We start from the raw sequence: 16011 nt of genomic DNA on the forward strand, positions 1-16011 counted from the left end.
CAAGATCAAAGTAATAGTGAGCGGCATAAAAGTATCAATATAGTAAGGACCACATAAATGTCAAAAACATTCATTCGTATTGTAAGGAGCAAAATAAATTAACAATCCAAAAAAAGTTCCGTGATGGGACTTGAATTCACAACCTACAAATTTGAGGAAACACGCATAAACCCTTGCACAAGAAATACAGCTCCAACAAATACTCATTAAGGTAGGTATGAAAAAAGATTAAAGGAAATCGTCAGGAAACAAAATGGTCATAATATAAGTAAGGCATTAAATATTTCAAAAAATGTCAATGGTATATATAAGGCATAAAAATGTGTGAAAAACATCATAGTAATGTCAGAAAAAATAAAATCGAAACAACACAGCTTTCCAAAGACAAGGACTTGAACTTACAACCTCGATGAATGCAAGGCAAGACCTTAAAACCCTCACACCCCCACAGACAAATTGGCTCCTGTTCAATATATATCAGTAAGGCATAAAAAGTGTCATTGTATAGTAAGGCAAAGGTCCAAAAAGTGAGTGTATAGCAAGGCAATAGAAAACGTGAAAAATATTTTAGTATAGAAGATGGCAATAAAAAATGTCAACAAACAGTACAAATAGTGTAAATTAAGTAAGTTGCAAAAATCCCACACACAACTAACATCATAGTATGTAGGGAATTAAAATAACAAAAAAGTCATAGTATAGATATGACATAAAAATGTGAAAAAAACATCATTGTATAGATAGGAAAATAAAAATTTTAAAGTCCAAAACTACATAGTCTCAAGGTAACATTTGAACTCACAACCTCATAAAATGCAACGTGCAAAGACCCTTAATCCCCTGCCCACACCACAACAACATGGGAGCTGTTCGAATTTAGGTTAAGGGATCAAGTATAGTACGTAAGCATGAACGTGTCCTAAGTATAAAGTAAGGCACGTAAACGTCATAAAAAACGTCATTAGTACTTATAAGGAGCATAAAAATTTAAAATCAAATGTGTTCTCTGTTATTTACTTGAACTCACAACCTTATGAAATGTAAGGCAACAAACATAACAACCCCTAGCATACCATAACACCACCCAACAAACACATTACTCATAAGAATAGGTATGAAAAGATTAAGAATAGTGAGGCACAAAAGGGCCATAAGGGCAATAAATTGGTAAAAAAATGGTCCATGGATATAAAATAGGCAAAAATGTAATAACGTCAATACGTAATGTCAGAAAAAACAAAACAAAATCCAAACAACAGCAGTTACAAATCAACTTGAACTAATTATAAAATGGAAGGCCAAAACCTTTAAACACTTACAGCCAGCACAACTACACTTGCAAATCAGTCTTGTCAATTTTAGTTATAAAATATCAAAAATTAGTCAAGGCATAAACTATTATAGTATAGCAAAAGGCAGGAACAATCATGAAAAATATCTTGTATAAAATTGCATTAAATAATGTCAAAAAAACGTCATAGTAATTAGCAAGAACGATGAATTCAATCAAAAAATCATAGGTATTAGTAGCGCATTAAACGTGTCATTAGTATTAGTAAGGATAAAAATGATGAATAAAAAATCATCATAGTATAGTGCCAGGTAAGAAAAAAAAAATTTTTAAAAATTTCAAACAACACAAGTTCCAAGGATTGACTTGAACTCGACAATAACCTTATGAATGCAAGGGTAAACCCTTAAACCACTGCCCACCCGACAACACACAGTTTGCTTAAGTTTTCAGAGTATAACATAATTAATAAGGAATACGCGCATAAAAGTTCATAGGTATAGATAAGACACCATAAAGGTCAAGAAAACGTCATGTACTGTAGGGAGCCAATAAAAATTTAAAAATCCAAATAAGAAGGTTCCGGTATGGGACCTTGAATTTCAACAACCTCTAATTGATTTGGAGGTTAACACCAAAAAAAACCCCTGCACCAGAATACATCCGCTGAAACATTACTCATTAAGAGTATTGGTTAATGAAAAGATTAAAGAATTCGTCAGGAACAAAATTGGTCCAAAAGTATAGTAAGGCCATAAATGTTCAAAAAAATGTCATGTATAATAAAGAACATCAAAAATCGTGAAAAAAACATAGTTCATTGCATAGATTAGTGAAAAAAAAATTAAGGTCCAAACCACCACAGTTTCAAGGGGGACTTGGAATCACAACTTCATGAACATTGGTCAAAGAATAAATCCTTAATCCGCTCACCACTGCAACACATGCGCCATTTAGTTTAGCCACAAAAGGGTCATAGTTAGTAAAGGCATCAATCATCAAAAGAGAGGTCATGGTATAGTGAGTGGCATAAAAATGTCAAAAAAAACGTCATATGTATAGCAAGGCATGAAAACATGAAAATATTTTGGTATAAAAATGGCATAAAAATGTCTAAAATTCATAAGTATATGTAATGGCATGAACTCATCAAAAAATGTCATCAGTATAGTAAGGCATAAAACATCCATAGTATATATGTAGGCAAAAAAAATGTCAAAAAACGTCATAGTATAGTAAGGCATAAAAATGTTCAAAAAACGTCATATGTATAGCAAGGCATGAAAACATCATTAGTATAGTTGTAGGCATAAAAATCGTCAGAAAACATCATATAACTGTAGGCATGAAAAGTAAAAAAAACGTCATGGGATAGTAAGGCATGAAAATGTCAAAAAACATCATAGATTAGTATGGCATAGAATGTGTCATTAGTATTGGTAAGCTAATCAAATGTTCAGAAAACTATCAAGTAGTATAGTACGGCATAAAAACTTGTCATTAAAAAATTTTCATACTATTAGTAAGGCAAAAAAATGTCAAAAAACGTCATAGTTGTAATTGCATGAAAACATACGAAAAAATTTAGTAATAAAATGGCATTAAAATAGTTCAATAAACGTCATAGGCATACGTAAGGCATAGAAAACTTCAAGTATAGGCAGGCAAGAAATCCGTTCATAAAACGTCATAGTATAGTACACCATTAAACAATGTCAAAAAACGTCATAGTATATGTCAATAGGCATTAAAAATGTTCCAAAAAGTTCTAGTATGCAAGGCATGAAAACCATCATAGTTATAGGTAGGCATAAAAAGTCAGAAAAACGCATATAGTAAGGCAAAAAAATGTCAAAAAAAGTCATAGTATAGGTAAGGCATAAAAAACTCAATAAAAGGTCATAGTAATACGCAAGGCATGAAAACAATGAAAAATAATTTCTGTATAAAATGGCATAAAATTCATAAACATCGATAAAGTTAGATAAGGCATAAAAAATGTCAAAAGAGGTCATATGATAGTAAGGCATAAAAAGTGTCAAAAAGGGTTCATAGTATAGCAAGGCAGTGGGAAAACGATCATAGTAAATAGTAGGCATAAAAAATGTCCAGAAACATCATTAGTACTGGTAAGGCATGAAAAATGTCAAAAACATATAGTTAAATAGTAAGGCATAAAAGATGTCAAAAAAAACAATCATAGCATAGTAAACGGCTGAATTGTCAAAAAACGTTCATATCTAATACTAAGGATAATACGTTTGTCATAGTAATAGTAGGCATGAAAATGTTCAAAAAAACATCATATATAGTTTAAGGCATAAATCGGTCAAAAAAAGTCAGCGTATAGTAAGGAATTAAAAATGATCAAAAAACATCATAGTATAGTTAAGGCATACAATGTTGTCATAGTATAGTAAGGCATAAAAATGTCAAAAAAACGTCATAGTATAGTTAAGGCAAAGAAAAATGTAAAAAATGTCATCAGTATAGTAAATTGCATGAACAACATGAAAATATTTGTATAAAATGCGGCATTAAAAATGTCTCAAAAAAAGTGTCATAGTAGATAGTACAGGCACTAAAAATGTCAACACAAACGATCCATAGCTATTTAGCAAGGACTGAAAAATCTTTAAGTCTACTAAAAATGGCATTAAACATGTCAATAAACGTCATAATATAGTAAGGCAATAAAACCTTCATAGTATAGCAAGGCAGGGAATCAGCTCCAAAAACCGTCATAGTCATATAGTAAGGCATAAAAATGTCAAAAAACTGTTCATAGCTACTGTAGGCATGAAAATGTCAAAAAACTCCATAGTATATGACCGCCATTAATGTGTTCCACTAGTATAGTAGGCATAAAAATGTCAGAAAAAACTCTAGTATAGTAAGGCACAAAAAATGTCAAAAAAATTCATAGTATAGTAAGGCTACAAAATGTAATACAACGTCATAGAATATACGTAAGCATAAAACTTCAAGTATAGTAGGCAAGAATCGTAAAAAAACGTTACATAGTATGTAAGGATAAAAATGTCAAAAACGTCATACGATAATAGTAGGCATAAAAAGTTCAAAAAGGTCATAGTATAGCAAGGCCCATGAAAAGACAATGAAAAATATTTTTGTATAAAATGGCATAAATGGTCAGAAAAATGTCATGAAGTATAAGTTAGGTCATAACAGAACGTCAAAAAACGTTCATTAGTATATTAAGGGCATAAAGAATGTCAAAAAAGTCATCTGATTGTATGAGCAAGGCATGAAAAACCATAAAAATATTTTGAAAAATGGAATAAAAATGTTCTAAAATGTCATAATAGTAGATGCTAATTCGTCAATAAAAATGTCAATAGTATAGTAAGGATAAAACATCATAGTATGTTGTAGGCAAAAAATGTCAGAAAACATCAGAGCAGTAAAGGTGCAAAAAAAAAATAGCGTCATGGGATAGATAAAGTCGCATGAAATGTCAAAAACATCATAGCATAGTAAGCGCATGATTTGTCAAAAAAACATCATATTATACTAAAGGTATAAATGCGTGTATAGCAGTATTATAGTAAGGGCATAAAGACTGTGACTCATAGTATAGTGGGCATTAAAGATGTCAAAAAAAAACGTCATAGTATACATAAGGAGTAAGAATGTGTCATAGTATAACCGATAAGTCATGAGAGAGTGTGTCATGATGTAAGTAAGGCATCGAAAATATCAGAAAAAAAGTCATAAGTAAGGGCAAAAAAATGTCAAAAAAAATGTCCATAAGAATAGTAATGCATTGAAAACTAAAAAACATATAGTATAAGTGGCATAAAAATCAATAAACGTCATAATATATAAGGCATAAAAACGTCATAGCTATATGTAGGCGAAGAAAAATTGTTCGAAAAAAAATTCAAGTATAAGTAATTGCATGAAACATTAAACAACCATTGTAGTAGAAAATGGCATTAAAATGTCAATAAACGTCATAATAATATAGTAAGGCATAAATAAAATGTCAAAATAACGTCATACGTTAGTAAGTCGCAAAGAAATGTCTCAAAAAACTGTTCTAGTATAGTAATGCATAGAAAACATTAAAAAACATTAGTATTAAAAATGGCAATTAAAATTCCAATAAACGTCATAATATAGTTTAAGGCATAAGAAACTTCAATAAGTATAGCAACGGCGGGAATACGTCAAAAAACGTCATAGTATATGTAGGCATAAAAATGTCAAAAAAGGTCATATGTACTGTAAGGCATGAAAAGATGTTCAAAAAGCATCATAAGTATAAGTGAGGCATAAATGTGTCAATAGAATAGTGAGGCATAAATGTGTCATCAGTAATAGTCAGGCAATAAAAAGTCAGAAAATACGTTCATAGTGGATATACCGGTAAGGCCAAAAAGATATGTCAAAAAAAATTATATAGTATGGCATAAAAATGTCATAAACGTCATAGTATAGTAACATAAAACTTCATAGGTATAGCAATGCGCACAAGAATCGTACAAAAACGTCATAGTATAGTAAGGCATAAAAATGTCAAAAAACGTCATATATACAGTAACGGGCATAAAACAATGTTCAAAAAAGTCATAGTATTAGCAAGGGCATGAAAAACATGAAAAAATATTTGTTAGAAAATGGCATAAAAATGTCCAAAAAAATGTATATAGTATAGCTAAAGCATTAAAAATGTCAAAAAACGTCATGAGATAATAGTCTAAGGCCGAAAAATATGAAAAAAATACTTTTTGTATTAAAATGGCCATAACAAATGTCTAACACATGTCATAGTATCAGTAATGCATTATGATCGTCAAAAATGTGTTCATAATAGTAAGGCAGCCGTAAAACATCATAGTAATATAGGCATTAAAAATGTCAGAAACATCTAGGCAATGAAAATGTCAAAAAAAAACGTCATGGGTAGTTAAGAGCATGAAAATGTCAAAAACATCAATAGCCATAGTAAGGCATGAATTTGTCAAAAACGTCATATTATACTAAGGCATAAACGTTCACTAGTTATAGTAAGGCTGAAAAAAGTCAAAAAACATCAATAGTATAGTAAGGCCATAAAAATGTCAAAAAACGTCATATATAGTAAGGCTAAATGAATGCTCAGAAAAACGGTCAATAGTTATAGTAAGGCAAAAAAAAAGTCAAAAAAAATGTTCATAGTATAGTACAAGGGCATAAAAAATGTTCAAAAAAGGTTACACGGGCTCAAACCCAAACAACCAGCCGTTTCCTTCCGCCCCAACGCGAGATCGAAGACCATGAGCACCACTCATAGTATAGCAAGCATGAAAACATTATTTTAAAAATGGCTATAAAAATGTCAAAATAAATGTCATAGTATTAGTAAGCATAAAAATGTCAAAAAACGTATAGACGTATAGTAAGGCATAAAAATGTCAAAAAAGGTCATAGTATAGCAAGGCATGAAAACATGAAAAATATTTTGTATAAAATGGCATAAAAATGTCTAAAATGTCATAGTATAGTAATGCATGAATGGTCAAAAAATGTCATAGTATAGTAATGCATAAAACATCATAGTATAGTAGGCATAAAAATGTCAGAAAACATCATAAGGCATGAAAATGTCAAAAAAAAAAAACATCATGGGATAGTAAGGCATGAAAATGTCAAAAACATCATAGCATAGTAAGGCATGAATTGTCAAAAAACATCATATTATACTAAGGCATAAACGTGTCATAGTATAGTAAGGCATAAAACATCATAGTATAGTGGGCATAAAGATGTCAAAAAAACGTCATAGTATAGTAAGTCATAAATGTGTCATAGTATAGTAAGGCATGAAAAAGTCAAAAAAACGTCATAGTATAGTAAGGCATAAAAATGTCAAAAAAACATCATAGTATAGTAAGGCATGAATTGTCAAAAAACATCATATTATACTAAGGCATAAACGTGTCATAGTATAGTAAGGCATAAAACATCATAGTATAGTGGGCATAAAGATGTCAAAAAAAAGGTCATAGTATAATAAGGCATAAATGTGTCATAGTATAGTAAGGCATGAAAATGTCAGAAAAAAGTCATAGTAAGGCAAAAAAATGTCAAAAAAATGTCATAGTATAGTAATGCATGAAAACATAAAAAACATATAGTATAAAGTGGCATAAAAATGTCAATAAACGTCATAATATAGTAAGGCATAAAACGTCATAGTATAGTAGGCATAAAAAAGTCAAAAAAACATCATAGTATAGTAAGGTATAAAAATGTCAAAAAAAACGTCATAGTATAGTAAGGCATAAAAAGTCATAGTTTAGCAAAGTATAAAAAAGTCATAGTTTAGCAAAGTATAAAAAAGTCATAGTATTCATGGTTATAATTTCATGCGATTTTGACAGAAATTTAACTCATACTTTGATATATCTCCAATTTCATTTTTAATCCTGCTAGCAACCTGACTGCTAGCCTGCAGATGACAGAAGCCAGGGTATCTTGCTAGGTAATGCTAACTAAGATGGTTAAATAACCTTAGTTGACATTTTTCTGGAGACGATAGGTACCACTGTGATATTCTCACATGACGTGAGCCTTGAGATAGCCCCTGCCTTTTCAGTCAATCAAATGCCAGCTTGCCTAAATTGCTTGTCTTGGAGACGTTACCTCTTGGAGGCACTCTGCAATCATCTAATCTGATTTCACTCCAAACACAGTGCGAATGAGTTCACTCAAATATTGGTACGGACAATTCTATCCGCCCAAAATATTGGTAGGGACATGTTCCTTCTGTCCGTATGCAAACCTAGCACTTGTCTATAATATAATAATAGAATGGTATAATAATTGAATTTAAGCTGCCAGCTGTGTCAACTTTGAGTTTGAGCAACAATGAGTCAACTCGCTCACATGGGCCAATGGAGCTGACATTGTGGGGGTGGGCAGACATTCAAAATAAGTCATAGTAAAGTGGATTGAAGCCAAACAAAGTTTGAGTCATGGTGTTTATGATGAGAGCTGGTGCCTTGGTATATTCATAAATGTGTAAACCATTATAGGCACTTTGGATATGACTGTGGAGAGACACAGGGGGTGTGATACATTTATTCAATTGATATAGCCTGAAAACACATTTGCATTTCCGTTGTGGGATTATATTTATCTGTTTCTCTTGTGTCAGTGGGTTTGATGTAGTGATATACATCTTGATGTCATATCTGTCTAATATTCTGCTCTGTGGTTTTCAGCAATCATCACTTTTTCCAGACTGAAAATCTCAACCACTGTTTGATGGATTACCATGGTATATTGTAAAGACAATGTCAGTCCCCAGAAGATAGATTCAAATTCAACTTGGTTACTTGGGACTTTTCTCCTAGTACCACCATAAGGTTGACATTTTGGGCTTTTAGTAACATGTTTTGACAACTATTATTACATTGTACAGATATTAATGGTGACCAGAATATGACTCATACACTGCAAAAAGCAAAAGGAAAAATATATTAAATGAAGGTCATAGCGAGACACAGTTTTACTTGTTTCAAACTTTTTTGTCCGTAATGATCTTGAAAATATATAGAACTCTTTGCTGAGATTTTATTACTGGTTCTGGGTAACTTGATGCTTGAAACTCGCAACTATCACAACTATAAAGCAGCCGCAGCTGTCAAAAAGTGTTCCTGTTCTGTTGGCAGATAATTTTATTTATTTTATTGTTTTCTGTCTTGTTTTGCATTAAAGTGACTTTGGTGATTGCCTTACATTTTACCTCAGGGTCGTCATCAGGTAAAAGTTTCACTTATCCAGTGAAATATCTTAACATGTTTTGGATTGATTGGCAAAATATTTTGTAGAGACATTCATGGTTCCCAAATAATGTATCCCAATGACTTTTTTGATTGACAGACTCTTCTGTTACTGCCACCTAGAGGTTGATATTTGTATTTTTAATAAAATTTCTCAACAGAGTGCTGCAGGAATGAGTCCTAAAACCCATAAACTAGTTGCATTTGAGCACTTCCCTTGTCCAGAAGTCTGTGGGCTTTTTGAATGTTTTTTTGGTTAGATGGATGGATAGATTGTTTGCCATAGAGCTTATTTTCTGCAGTAATCCTAAAGCCAATGTAAAAACACTATTTGCTTTTTGTCGAGGAAACCAGGCTTAAGAACTAACTCCTAATCCCTGCAACACTATATATTGGTCTGATAGTCATAAAACTTTCCCTCAGGATGAAGTTATGATATAACAACGAAGCTATCTCTTCAACTATGGTCATAGTTTATGACCAAATACCTTCAAAACTATTTTCTTCAAAATCAGCTGAACTTTGTATTTGATACTAATGAGCAACTGGCAGCACACTAACATGCTAAACTCAGATGGTTAACATGGTCAATATTGTACCTGCCACATGAGCATGTTAGCATGCTGACATATTCACAGCTAGCGCAAAGCACCACGGAGGCTAAGTACAGCCTCACAGAGCTGGAGCATGACGTTAGACTCTGTGGACATTGAGCTACAGTTTTTACCTCTTCCTACTCCAAATGACACTAAAACTATTTTCAGGAGGCACCTCTGTGCCGACGTGTTATCACACTTCCCACTCTGGTTTGTTCAAACATTTGAAGAGTGACTCAAAAGATGTGCAGTGATACAGAAAACTTCTTCAAATTGAAATGTTCTGTGGGAGAAGCTGACCTGAAATGCTGCTCTTTTCAGCTCACACTAAGATATCTCATTATATTTTTTATGTTTATTTCTTTTTCAGCAGATGGCCGGCAGATTTAGTTTAATTCCACTTTTGATTGCCAAGTACTGTGAATGGTTTTTCGCTGCTGTTTTTATCACAAAATGTCCCATTTTTGTCCTGAAAGCAATCAATTGTTACATTGTTTATTATAATTGAGTATATTAAGATGTACTAAATAAGGATTTCTTTTTCAGGAAAATCTGTTTAGGAGACAATTTTTTCAGTTTTCTTTTGTGCGTCAGCTCATCAGATTTATATTTGTACAAATTCACAGCATCTCAATTAGTGAATTATATTGAGGGCTCGGTTGCAGACACACTTTGTGCTTCTGGCTGATAAGACTGGTGTGTTTTTATTAACATATCTCGCCTGCAGCAGCTTGTAGGAGAAGATAATATGATTGAAAATTCTGTATATCAGATGTCTTCTTCTACATGGATGTATAGGACACAAACCATCCATTTTGAAAATGTGTCTCATTATGTAATATCGGAGTGACCGGGGCCTGTCTTGTACTTTTATCATTTACTTAAAGAGGGTGATTCTCTTTTCCACTGCACTACACACTGCGCTGTACACAAACACACACGTTCACCTGTGCACACATGAGCACAAAAGCACCTGTGCATGGCAGGGCTCCGCTGTTGAGAGCAAATATGTCTGTTCCCAAGACAACAGCAGATAATAGAGTCATTATAACAGGACAAACAGATTACACAGTGCAGCGCTGCCACAGAGAACCACACATCCCATCAACAACATCAAAGAAATACTTTAAGAGGCTGGCTCGGCAAAAATAAGACATATTTTAAGTTATGATCCATTATAGTTTTTTTTCTTCCTTTGACTTATTTAGGACTAAGAATGAAATGATTATTTTTTGTTTGCTTTTGTTTTATTTTTTATCTAAGGAGAAAGCTCATTCTCATGCTCATGAAATACATCACAACTTCAGGAGAAAGGAAAAAAAAGTTCCCAGACAAAAAAACAAACTGAAAAGTGTTTATGGATTCACTGTCGTACCAGATGATGATAGACAGTAGCCAAGTGGACATTATTTGATATGAAAATGTCACAGATGATAACAAGATAATATCCGCTCTGTAGTTTCTGCAGGCCATCTCCCTGAGTCCCTGTAAATCCCTCTTAATCATCCTGTATTTATTACTTTGGAAATGTAAGGACACTAATGCATGTTGGAGCTGAAGCTAAAACACAAGAGCTCAAACTACAGAAGTTATTTCATTGCTTTTTTTCTTTTTTTTTTTACCTTTAACAAACTGCTTTCTTGACTTCCTCAACCTTCCTCCTTCTGTCCAGTTTTAAACTTAAAATAAGGATGTGAAAATCTAACAGGAAACGCATACAAGGGTGGCGACCCAGCATTTGAATCGATACCTAATACACTCGGGTCTGATTGCAGCAGCGAGAAGCTGCTGAGAGCGATAGTCGCACAGAAACCTCGAATGACTCGTCCAAACAGAAGTATCTGTTAGTTGGTGGATAATGTCTTTGAGTGTAAAACACAATGTTGATGGATTTGTCTGTGGAGGAGCTCTGTCTGCATGCTCGAGTTGCAGCACAAATCAAATGAAAGTTGTCATTTCTCCACAGCCCCCACTGTAATTCATTATGTCCTAATTACTCCACGAGAACAAATTGAAGCAATAAGAATCAATATCAATTAATTTGCTAATTTTGGGCAAGGAAGGGAGAAGACAGATGGCTGGGTAGAATGCAAATCTGTCCTGAGAGGTAATTATAATTGACTCACACTTTTGGGATGCCACAAGCATGTTTCGCTGCTTCTTGTACATGATGTTCACTGTGACCCAAATTGAGTCTTCACGAGCAGTAGGCAAAGTCTCTTTAAACATGTTTTTCTCCTGCATGAATTAGAATAAATTCTGTGGGAAGAGAGCAATTTCTATGAATTGCTCATATCTGCTGCCACCATGATAGAGCCACTAGTCACAGATTTGCATCGTATCCAAATGGTTGTCCTGTTTCCAGAAAGCACATTGCCATTAATATCCCATGTGTGTTGCGTGAGGGAGAGCAATGAAGATTTGTGTGTTTTAGATATTCTTGATGAGGTCACTCATGTTGTTGGTAGAAGCCACTTTCCCTTTTTTGTGCGTATAGTGGAAATGATGTGCACGTTGCTGCTCATCGTTCAAAAGAATTCATTCGGCTCATCTGCAGTCGGCGCACGCCGGCAACACGCTCGGCTGCTGCTGACCTGCAGCTGATCCAACAGCTTCCTGCAGAGACCTCAAACTTCGAGGACCGATCAGTGATTCTGCATCTTTCAGTGCATTTAAAAACTCAACATTTATGCATATCGTTTTTCCAGAGAATACCAGTGTTGTAGATTTTATTCTGTATTCTCCAGGTGGCCCAAATGTTCCCACTGACTGCAAACTTTGCTCAGGTGTCACATGACCATGACCATGACAACAGGTGGTCGTATATTGTGAATAAGGGAGAGTAGAACCTTGGTAGCTGTTCAAAAATGCTTTTTTTTCTAGTACATGGACTTTCAGTTAAGACAATTCTGTTTCCAAGGTCAAGACTGATCTATCATACTTAAGCGGTATTGTTGCCGGAGGCTATACAGCATTTTCAAATCAGTCTGCAGCATTAAGTGCATTTTGAGTTGAAGTTGATTTACACAGTGCTCTGAATTAAATTGAAACTGATGGTAAAAAATAGGAGAGCAAGAACAAAATCAAGCTGTGTAACATATTTTGAAACTGATCAGTATAATATTGAAGTTAAAGAGCAACTCCACACTAGACTTTGCTCATAGCTGCTTTCTGTGGCTGGGGTTTTTAAAGGTCAAATATTGTATAAAGGTCCATGTGTTGTTTGATTATAGATCAGGTCTAGGTTCTATATTAATACTGTGAAAGTATCAAAGCCTCAGTCCACAGAGAAATGCACACAGCCTGTATTCAGAAACTGAGCCTTAAAACCAGCCGTCAGGACTTCTGTAACTTTGTGATGTCACAACAAAGCAAGCAAGTTTTCAACACAGGGGAAAATGCAAATATCTTCATATGACTGATCGGAGTGCCAGTGTTTCAGGAATATAAGAACCATGTTATTGGGACCCAGCAACATGAATAAAGTTAATATTAATATCTTTGTAAATCCTAATATCATTCTTTGTCTTACTTCTATTTGGGGGATAATAATACTCTACAGTTCTCATCATCTGGAAGCTTTGGGGGACGTAAACAGGGGGTATAACGTCACCGTGGCGTCGATTAGCTGTGGGCTACAACTTGAGCCCGTTGAGATAAGGGTTGGATTTTTCTTCCACTTCCATTTGTTCTTTCAGTGGAGAACTAGCTTCAGAGTCTGATCTCTACGACTGATTCTGCTCTGAATTAACCAGCCACTTTAATACCAGCACTGGTTCTCAGATTTAATCTGTAATTGTTCTTCAGATACCAACCAGGCTGAAGGGGACACAAGTCCTCATGTTGGTTCCCATTGCTTTTATTCTACTATAGAGAAGTTCTATCTGTCTGTAGATCAGAGTTGGGTGACAATACACTGTGAGCTCATAACAACAAGTGACCCTGCTCACATTAGACGAAGTCATTTCAACTATTGTTAAGGTTAAAAATATTGATAGTGCAACTTTAAATTAATTTAGAATAACAAGTTGTTTGAACTGTGAAATTCAGATTTTAAAGAAAGTGTCAAAAAATAAATATTAAAGTCAATAAAAATGTTTAAATCCACCGTTCAAACCGTCCTGGTGCAACACATACATACACACTGTTCATGCAAATATAAGTACTCACTTTGCCAGAGCAAATCAGACTGCTACAGCCATTTTTTATTTATTTATTTCTTATTTGAAGTGCATAACTCAACACATGCTTGAGTGGGTGGAAAGCCATATGGGAAAAACACAGAATCAATATCTGAGAGCACAAAACAAAAACTTGCTCAGGATATATCTAAAAATAAATAAATAAATAAATTATAAATGCTGTACACTACACCAGAAAAATTATACCTCCATTTGGAAGGCAGTTGTTGAAGTGATACACATGCCAACTGATGGTGGGTGTTTCTTGGCTTTGCTGTTGGTGTTTAGTACTCACAGTTATGGGCAGTGGTGGAGGAGAGATAATCAATAAGACTCTCTTCTTTCATCCCTGCATATTCATCCGCAGTGAGCTTCATTCATAATGCAATCTCTGAAGCAATTTCATGTTTATCCTGCAAAGCATATAAAATCCTTTATATTACATCTGAAAATTAAAACTCATGTGCTGCATGAATCCTATTGTTAGTCCCACAGGTTGATTTTCCAAAAAAGTCTGTTTGTGTGTGAGTCAGCAGCTTGTGGTCTAAAGATAAAGTTTAATTAAGCTAAAAGCTTCACTGGCTCGTCCGTACTCCTTTCCAATCCCTCCTCCAAACTCCTCTACCTCACCGGAACACTTTCTTGGCTAACCTCTGGAACCCCACCCTCACCCCCCACCCCCCTCCTACCCCCCACCCCCCCATCCCTCCCGCCATAATCTTTGAGCCCAAATAAGATTAATGAGCAGAAACATTTCTGTGGCGTGCAACTATTCAATACCCACCCCCTTTTTTTTCTTTTCTTTTTTTTTGGCAGCTCTCGCAGACTCTTAGGGAAATTTCTTGCTTGGTCATGTTTGTAAACAAAAGCTGATCTGGGGCTTTTTGAGTAGCGGGTTAGCGCCTGTGACGCCGCTGCCGCCTCACAGGGCGCCCAGCACTTTGGCGAAACCTTTCCGCATCACTAATTCCTGGTGTCTGTCTGCTCTCTTCCCAGGCTACGGGCATGCAGCGCCGGGGACCGACGCAGGGAAGGCCTTTTGCATGTTTTATGCCGTCCTGGGAATCCCTTTGACTCTTGTCATGTTCCAAAGCCTCGGCGAGAGGATGAACACTTTTGTCAAGTACCTCCTGAAGCGCATCAAGAAGTGCTGCGGCATGAGCATCACCGACGTGTCCATGGAGAACATGGTGACCGTGGGATTCTTCTCTTGCATCGGCACGCTGTGCATCGGGGCCGCCGCTTTTTCCCATTATGAGGACTGGAGCTTCTTCCAGTCGTACTATTACTGCTTCATCACATTAACAACTATAGGCTTTGGGGACTTTGTGGCCCTCCAAAAGAACCGGGCCCTCCAGAAGAAGCCCCTGTACGTGGCCTTTAGCTTCATGTATATCCTGGTGGGCCTGACGGTCATCGGGGCCTTCCTCAACCTGGTGGTGCTCCGCTTCCTGACAATGAACAGCGAGGACGAGCGGCGGGACGCGGAGGAACGGGCCTCGCTCGCCGGCAACCGGAACAGCATGATCATCCACATCCAGGACGAGTCGCTGCAGCGTAGTCGGCGGCGACGTGAGCCGTACAGGGCAGAGGTGACTGATTTGCAGTCGGTCTGCTCCTGTATGCACTACCACTCGCATGACTTCAGCAGCTCTGGGGGAGGGATGGGGGGCCTGGGCTGTGCCTTCTCCCATCAGAACTCATTCAGCTCGCAGCTGAACCCCAATCAGTACTTTCACTCGGTTTCCTACAGGATCGAGGAGATCTCGCCCAGCACCTTGAAAAACAGCTTCTTCCCTTCGCCCATCAGCTCGGTGTCTCCGGGCCTTCACAGCTTCACAGAAAATCACCAGCTCATGAGGAGAAGGAAATCTATCTAAACCCTTACACACACACACACACACACACACACACACACACACACACACACACACATACACACATACACACACAGGACAAAATGAGTTTCCATGTTTTATACACAAGGTCAAACATTTCCAATGCTGCTCCTTACCAAATCTTATTTCAGCACTTTTTTTTCCCTGTTTGGTTGTATGTAATATAAGACGAATTCTTGGGAACGGAGGAAGAACACTGCGCGGAACAGCAAGCGTGGACACAATGGGATGCAAAGCATGAAGCATGGATGT

At 35.7% G+C, this 16011-nt stretch overlaps 1 protein-coding gene across 1 annotated transcript in view; it reads left to right on the forward strand.

The window, feature by feature from the left end:
- Positions 1–15741, forward strand: part of kcnk9 (potassium two pore domain channel subfamily K member 9) — a 50095-nt gene extending 34354 nt beyond the window's left edge. The window contains exon 2 of the mRNA XM_022753968.1: positions 14858–15741. Coding sequence (XP_022609689.1) covers positions 14858–15741 — 884 coding nt within the window. The remainder of the gene's footprint in view (positions 1–14857) is intronic.
- Positions 15742–16011: the final 270 nt, after the last annotated feature.

Source organism: Seriola dumerili, unplaced genomic scaffold, assembly GCF_002260705.1.
Source record: "Seriola dumerili isolate Sdu_G_001 unplaced genomic scaffold, Sdu_1.0 BDQW01000202.1, whole genome shotgun sequence".
NCBI lineage: Eukaryota > Metazoa > Chordata > Actinopteri > Carangiformes > Carangidae > Seriola > Seriola dumerili.